Consider the following 7,230-nt stretch of genomic DNA (forward strand, 5'->3'; position numbering starts at 1 on the left):
TTTTCATGAAAACACTCGGGTGGAAACTGACCTATTAACAACACCCTGTGAAAGTGAAAGAATTTCACATCATGACGTATCAATTCTCTGAATAAAATTTGATTTCAAGCCAAAGGGGGCCTGGAATAAGGTCACTTCCTTGTTTCTGGTAGCGCTTAATTGCTGTGGACATTCCAAAATGATCCCCACCCACTGCTACACCCTTTGAGCTGCACCTATATAACAGACAGACATCTGTCACTCATTCACCAGTCACAGCTGACAGACAGCATCTGCTTCTTTCACCTTTATCTTTGTAAGTATCTTTTATTTCTGAATCGCACCATCACAGTAAGAGTTGCTTCTGTGTGTACTGCTGTACCTGCTCCAACTCTCTAACGCGTTTTCATCATATGTTTTAGGAGACACTGAACCAACAGGTACTGCCAAAGCTTTTCTTTTTCTCTTTTTTAATTGCTTTGTATCCCATGTATTGACATGATTATTGTGACCTTGAATGTTATGATGATTGTTACACAAGCATATTGACCTGTGATCTCGGTCTGTTCAATTCATTATTTTAATCCTGACAACGGTCAGACTGTCCTTTGGGTGTTCATAGTGTGTGAAATGCACGTTTTCGCTTTTATCCACAGAGTAACAACATGTGCAGGCTGATTCTGACTGCAGGTAAGAAAAACTGATCAAGTACATGCTTCATTAAGGGGTTCACTAAACTCCAAAATCTCCTATTCCCCTTTAATGGGATCCATTTAAGTTTGTTCAACCTGTGGCAATGAGCACAATGCTCCCTCTGTCACACTACAGATAGTAGAAAGGGATTCTGGGCAAACAGTGCCTTGCTTAAAAAGAAGTAATTAACTAACACGGACAGGTCTAGAGTTTGACAAGAATGCTGGGGACATTTCTGTGCATAGAAACAATGCTGTTGCTTAACTTCTAACATGTACAATTAACATGTAAAATGAATATTCCATTTAATTCCAGCATGTAATTTCTTAGTGTTCATTGTCATGTCTTTTCAAGCCAACACTGACCAAGTCTTTCTCTTTGAAGGTCTCTGTTTGATCATCGCCAGCCTGGGTAACTTTATAACATGCATTACTTTGTCACAATTAACATTATTACAAGAAGAAACTATTTAGACAAACGTTAAATAAACCCACTGAAAAACAAACATTTTCCATGTTTCAGTTTCTTGTGACCAGGAAAACAAACCTGGTTACCAATCTGGTGCATCTGGTTACCAATCTGGTGCATCCAGTGTAAATTTCTGTAGCGGAAGGAGCGATGGGCTTTACGCCTACCCACCTGACCCACAGCGTTTCTACCAGTGTTCCAATGGGAACACCTTCATCCTGAGCTGCCCAGCATCTCTGGTCTTCAGCGCAATCTCCAGGGTCTGTGACTGGCCCAGTGCCACGGGAACTTTCTGCATTGGAAAGGCGGATGGCAATTACGTCAACACAAATAACCTCAATAGTTTTTACATGTGTAGCAACGGCAGGACCGTCGTCCAAGACTGCCAAAAAGGTTTGATCTACAAACCGAGCTGCAACTGCTGTCAGCAACCCTAAAGGGTTGCACATTACCATTTTCCAAGCCCTCATAGGCATTTCTTACTTCTCATGATTCTTTATGGTTATGTTACAAAAAAAAAAGAAAAGTTAGCAATGGCTCTGCTTCACCATTTGTCAAATCAATTTGCAAACCCCATTCACGTGTCAATACTGACTCGATGAGATTAATTTCCGTAATTTCTCTTTTGGCAAGATCAAATGATCACACAAACAACTTGTATGGTGTGTTTTGTCGAATTGATGCTTTCTTAGCGTGTGCCAATTCTAGCTGTATCTGAATGATGGAAACGTACTGAACATGTCTTCGTTCTGTTCTCAGCCATGATTCGACCTGCCTTGCCTTACTTAATAATAGGGTTGCTGCATAAACATTGTCATTGGTAGTGAACCTATTAAATGGTTTTGATCTGTTCTCTAGTTGCTTCATACGTAGCCATTGCATCACTGTATTTCCTCCACATTATGATGCACCTATTGCATGTTGCAGTAAGTGCTTACGTATGTTAAATCTAACCTCAATCTCTGCTCATTTGTATACATGCATGAAAAAATTCATCTGAATAAAATGACAAATTCAAAATGACCACGTTTCCCATTTTGTTCAGTTTGGTTTTGTATATTCTGCTATAAATGACCTTTAGGGACTCACTAAACATTTTCCATGTACCTAAAGACCAAAGCTGCCATGAGCCTCAATCCAGTGATTTCTATAAGACCCAATTTAATAATATCTGATTCGGGGATTTTCTGTACATGTCTGGAAAGATTTGTGCTGCTGACTGGACAGGATTTATTAAGTAACTTTATGATTCAGCTTTCAGTAATGTCTTTTTGGATCTGACCTGAATCTCTCTGTTGACATCTGATAGAATAGAACCCTGTCCCACAAATGATGATGATCCAATCATAAGGTGTGGTTACACAAATAGTGCCCCGATGAACAAGGAAAAAGAAAAGGAAATGGCCTGAATTCTACCACAGCAAAGCTGTGTCCGAAATCATCGAAATTCTCAACACGTGTATGTGGATGAACAAGTAAAAAGAAGTGTCCACACACCAACAAAGAAGTTTAATCTGACAGTTCAAAGAACCAACAGATTCTGCTGGTCATTTTCTGCATACCTGTGAAATATGAGGAAGAGGTATTCCTTTTCTGGGGCATCCTGCTACGCGCGAGACATAAGCGTGACAAATACCTGAGTAGTATGTATCACTGTTGACTTTTGTAGATATTTGTTACACCCAGTTCAAGCGGATGTCTTCATCATTTTAATAAAGTCAGTATTTCTCTCTTTTCTAATGACAAACCAACAATAACCCTGCTAATCACCTACTCTGGCCTGTTCTTTAACCCATAATGTCGGACTAATGAACATTTTATTCTACCCCCGAAGGAGTGCACATACCAACTGGCTGATATTTCCATCTACTGTTAGCACAACGTCTAATAGTGGTTCAATGAAACAGCACAAGATCTCAGTTGCTGAGCAGATGAGCCATTGTTCTTTGGACTGTTCGGCTAATTCCGTCAAAAACATTCATTATCCATATGGAAAACATTCTGGTGTTGAAACAGAGAGCCTACACCAAATTTCCCCTTGGGGACAATTAACGATACTTTATGTTATATAGTTACCGTACAACAGCAAAATCCCTTCCAATGGCAACAGATGCAAATGTCTCCGTAAAACTTTCATCTGAAAGCAGCCGTCGTGTAGCTGGCAGTTTTCCAGATAAGTGAATAATTGTCTGCCAAGAACAAGTGTCAAAATAAACCAGATTTCTACCAGGTGAAAATTAACCTAGTGATTAACAAGTAGGTCACACAGTTTAATCCGGAAACCTCCCCCGGCTCTCTATAAGCAGAGGCACGAACTGCAAACATACATGTTTCAATAAGAATTGACCTGCAGGGACTCACCAAACATTTTCAATGTACTTGAAGACCAAAGATGCAACTGAGCCTCAATCCACTGACTTTCATAGGAGCCACCTCAACAACATCTGATCCTCAAGAGTTTTGTACATGTCTGGAAAGTTCTCTGCTGCTGGCGGTGTGACACTTACAAAGCAACTTTATCCATCCATCCATCCATCCATCCATCAACCCAACCGCTTCTCCTCCGAAGGGTCGCAGGAATGCTGGAGCCCATCCCAGCTGTCATTGGGCGAGAGGTGGGGTACACACCGGACAGGTCGCCTCACCATCTCAAGGCAGACATGCAAATATTCACACTCGCTTTCACACCTATGGGCAATTTCAATTTAGAGTCACCAATTAATCCCAACACGCATGTCTTTGGAGGCGGGAGGAAGCCAGAATACCCGGAGAAAATCCACGCGGACAACGTGCCGATTCCACACAGAAAGGCACCCGGCCGACCCGTGGCTTCAAACCCGAGGCCACAGTGCTAACCACCACACCCCCGTGCGGCCCTAAACTAACTTTATGATACGCCGTTTCATTTCTTTTTGGATCAGACTCCAAGCTGTCTCTCCCTGTTCACATCAGATACAATATCCTGACCCAGAAAATGATGGGCATTGCAGCGATAAATGTTTCTTTCATGTTTTCATTTGAGGAGCCATACAATCTCTTCATGGTTTTGGTCCATTTACTTTTCACTTAGGATGTTTACACTGCCATACTTTAAACAGAAAGTTTTCATGAAAACACTCGGGTGGAAACTGACCTATTAACAACACCCTGTGAAAGTGAAAGAATTTCACATCATGCCCGTATCAATTCTCTGAATAAAATTTGATTTCAAGCCAAAGGGGGCCTGGAATAAGGTCACTTCCTTGTTCCTGGTAGCGCTTAATTGCTGTGGACATTCCAAAATGATCCCCACCCACTGCTACACCCTTTGAGCTGCCCCTATATAACAGACAGACATCTGTCACTTATTCACCAGTCACAGCTGACAGACAGCATCTGCTTCTTTCACCTTTATCTTTGTAAGTATCTTTTATTTCTAAATCGCACCATCACAGTAAGAGTTGCTTCTGTGTGTACTGCTGTACCTGCTCCAACTCTCTAACGCGTTTTCATCATATGTTTTAGGAGACACTGAACCAACAGGTACTGCCAAAGCTTTTCTTTTTCTCTTTTTTAATTGCTTTGTATCCCATGTATTGACATGATTATTGTGACCTTGAATGTTATGATGATTGTTACACAAGCATATTGACCTGTGATCTCGGTCTGTTCAATTCATTATTTTAATCCTGACAACGGTCAGACTGTCCTTTGGGTGTTCATAGTGTGTGAAATGCACGTTTTCGCTTTTATCCACAGAGTAACAACATGTGCAGGCTGATTCTGACTGCAGGTAAGAAAAACTGATCAAGTACATGCTTCATTAAGGGGTTCACTAAACTCCAAAATCTCCTATTCCCCTTTAATGGGATCCATTTAAGTTTGTTCAACCTGTGGCAATGAGCACAATGCTCCCTCTGTCACACTACAGATAGTAGAAAGGGATTCTGGGCAAACAGTGCCTTGCTTAAAAAGAAGTAATTAACTAACACGGACAGGTCTAGAGTTTGACAAGAATGCTGGGGACATTTCTGTGCATAGAAACAATGCTGTTGCTTAATTTCTAACATGTACAATTAACATGTAAAATGAATATTCCATTTTACTCCAGCATGTCATTTCTTATTGTTCATTGTCATGTCTTTTCAAGCCAACACTGACCAAGTCTTTCTCTTTGAAGGTCTCTGTTTGATCATCGCCAGCCTGGGTAACTTTATAACATGCATTACTTTGTCACAATTAACATTATTACAAGAAGAAACTATTTAGACAAACGTTAAATAAACCCACTGAAAAACAAACATTTCCATGTTTCAGTGTCTTCTGACGAGGCAAACAAATCTGGTGACAAATCTGGTGCATCCAGTGTAAATTTCTGTAGCGGAAGGAGCGATGGGCTTTACGCCTACCCACCTGACCCACAGCGTTTCTACCAGTGTTCCAATGGGAACACCTTCATCCTGAGCTGCCCAGCATCTCTGGTCTTCAGCGCAATCTCCAGGGTCTGTGACTGGCCCAGTGCCACGGGAACTTTCTGCATTGGAAAGGCGGATGGCAATTACGTCAACACAAATAACCTCAATAGTTTTTACATGTGTAGCAACGGCAGGACCGTCCTCCAAGACTGCCAAAAAGGTTTGATCTACAAACCGAGCTGCAACTGCTGTCAGCAACCCTAAAGGGTTGCACATTACCATTTTCCAAGCCCTCATAGGCATTTCTTACTTCTCATGATTCTTTATGGTTATGTTACAAAAAAAAAAGAAAAGTTAGCAATGGCTCTGCTTCACCATTTGTCAAATCAATTTGCAAACCCCATTCACGTGTCAATACTGACTCGATGAGATTAATTTCCGTAATTTCTCTTTTGGCAAGATCAAATGATCACACAAACAACTTGTATGGTGTGTTTTGTCGAATTGATGCTTTCTTAGCGTGTGCCAATTCTAGCTGTATCTGAATGATGGAAACGTACTGAACATGTCTTCGTTCTGTTCTCAGCCATGATTCGACCTGCCTTGCCTTACTTAATAATAGGGTTGCTGCATAAACATTGTCATTGGTAGTGAACCTATTAAATGGTTTTGATCTGTTCTCTAGTTGCTTCATACGTAGCCATTGCATCACTGTATTTCCTCCACATGATGATGCACCTATTGCATGTTGCAGTAAGTGCTTACGTATGTTAAATCTAACCTCAATCTCTGCTCATTTGTATACATGCATGAAAAAATTCATCTGAATAAAATGACAAATTCAAAATGACCACGTTTCCCATTTTGTTCAGTTTGGTTTTGTATATTCTGCTATAAATGACCTTTAGGGACTCACTAAACATTTTCCATGTACCTAAAGACCAAAGCTGCCAATGAGCCTCAATCCAGTGATTTCTATAAGACCCAATTTAATAATATCTGATTCGGGGATTTTCTGTACATGTCTGGAAAGATTTGTGCTGCTGACTGGACAGGATTTATTAAGTAACTTTATGATTCAGCTTTCAGTAATGTCTTTTTGGATCTGACCTGAATCTCTCTGTTGACATCTGATAGAATAGAACCCTGTCCCACAAATGATGATGATCCAATCATAAGGTGTGGTTACACAAATAGTGCCCCGATGAAAAAGGAAAAAGAAAAGGAAATGGCCTGAATTCTACCACAGCAAAGCTGTGTCCGAAATCATCGAAATTCTCAACACGTGTATGTGGATGAACAAGTAAAAAGAAGTGTCCACACACCAACAAAGAAGTTTAATCTGACAGTTCAAAGAACCAACAGATTCTTGCTGGTCATTTTCTGCATACCTGTGAAATATGAGGAAGAGGTATTCCTTTTCTGGGGCATCCTGCTACGCGCGAGACATAAGCGTGACAAATACCTGAGTAGTATGTATCACTGTTGACTTTTGTAGATATTTGTTACACCCAGTTCAAGTGGATGTCTTCATCATTTTAATAAAGTCAGTATTTCTCTCTTTTCTAATGACAAACCAACAATAACCCTGCTAATCACCTACTCTGGCCTGTTCTTTAACCCATAATGTCGGACTAATGAACATTTTATTCTACCCCCGAAGGAGTGCACATACCAACTGGCTGATATTTCCATC

At 40.6% G+C, this 7,230-nt stretch overlaps 2 protein-coding genes across 2 annotated transcripts; both read left to right on the forward strand.

Moving 5' to 3' along the window:
• The first annotated feature begins 205 nt into the window (after positions 1-205).
• Positions 206-1,703, forward strand: LOC113160152 (chitin-binding domain protein cbd-1-like). Its single transcript, XM_026357228.1, has 5 exons — positions 206-295; positions 402-419; positions 636-669; positions 1,057-1,083; positions 1,195-1,703. The coding sequence occupies exons 3-5, from the start codon at positions 645-647 to the stop codon at positions 1,575-1,577; spliced, it is 435 nt and encodes a 144-aa protein (XP_026213013.1). The 5' UTR covers positions 206-295; positions 402-419; positions 636-644; the 3' UTR covers positions 1,578-1,703.
• Positions 1,704-4,487: 2,784 nt separating this feature from the next.
• LOC113160159 (chondroitin proteoglycan-2-like) lies at positions 4,488-5,924 on the forward strand. Its single transcript, XM_026357239.1, has 5 exons — positions 4,488-4,538; positions 4,645-4,662; positions 4,879-4,912; positions 5,300-5,326; positions 5,437-5,924. The coding sequence occupies exons 3-5, from the start codon at positions 4,888-4,890 to the stop codon at positions 5,796-5,798; spliced, it is 414 nt and encodes a 137-aa protein (XP_026213024.1). The 5' UTR covers positions 4,488-4,538; positions 4,645-4,662; positions 4,879-4,887; the 3' UTR covers positions 5,799-5,924.
• Positions 5,925-7,230: the final 1,306 nt, after the last annotated feature.

The sequence above is a fragment of the Anabas testudineus genome, chromosome 10 (genome assembly GCF_900324465.2).
Source record: "Anabas testudineus chromosome 10, fAnaTes1.2, whole genome shotgun sequence".
Taxonomy (NCBI): domain Eukaryota; kingdom Metazoa; phylum Chordata; class Actinopteri; order Anabantiformes; family Anabantidae; genus Anabas; species Anabas testudineus.

Excerpts from the sequence above, each read along its gene's own strand:
- LOC113160152 (XM_026357228.1), top strand. The coding sequence starts at position 645 with ATGTGCAGGCTGATTCTGACTGCAG. Across the intron at positions 670-1,056 it reads CAGGCTGATTCTGACTGCAG|GTCTCTGTTTGATCATCGCC; the intron begins GTAAGAAAAACT and ends TTCTCTTTGAAG. Across the intron at positions 1,084-1,194 it reads TTTGATCATCGCCAGCCTGG|TTTCTTGTGACCAGGAAAAC; the intron begins GTAACTTTATAA and ends TCCATGTTTCAG.
- LOC113160159 (XM_026357239.1), top strand. The coding sequence starts at position 4,888 with ATGTGCAGGCTGATTCTGACTGCAG. Across the intron at positions 4,913-5,299 it reads CAGGCTGATTCTGACTGCAG|GTCTCTGTTTGATCATCGCC; the intron begins GTAAGAAAAACT and ends TTCTCTTTGAAG. Across the intron at positions 5,327-5,436 it reads TTTGATCATCGCCAGCCTGG|TGTCTTCTGACGAGGCAAAC; the intron begins GTAACTTTATAA and ends TCCATGTTTCAG.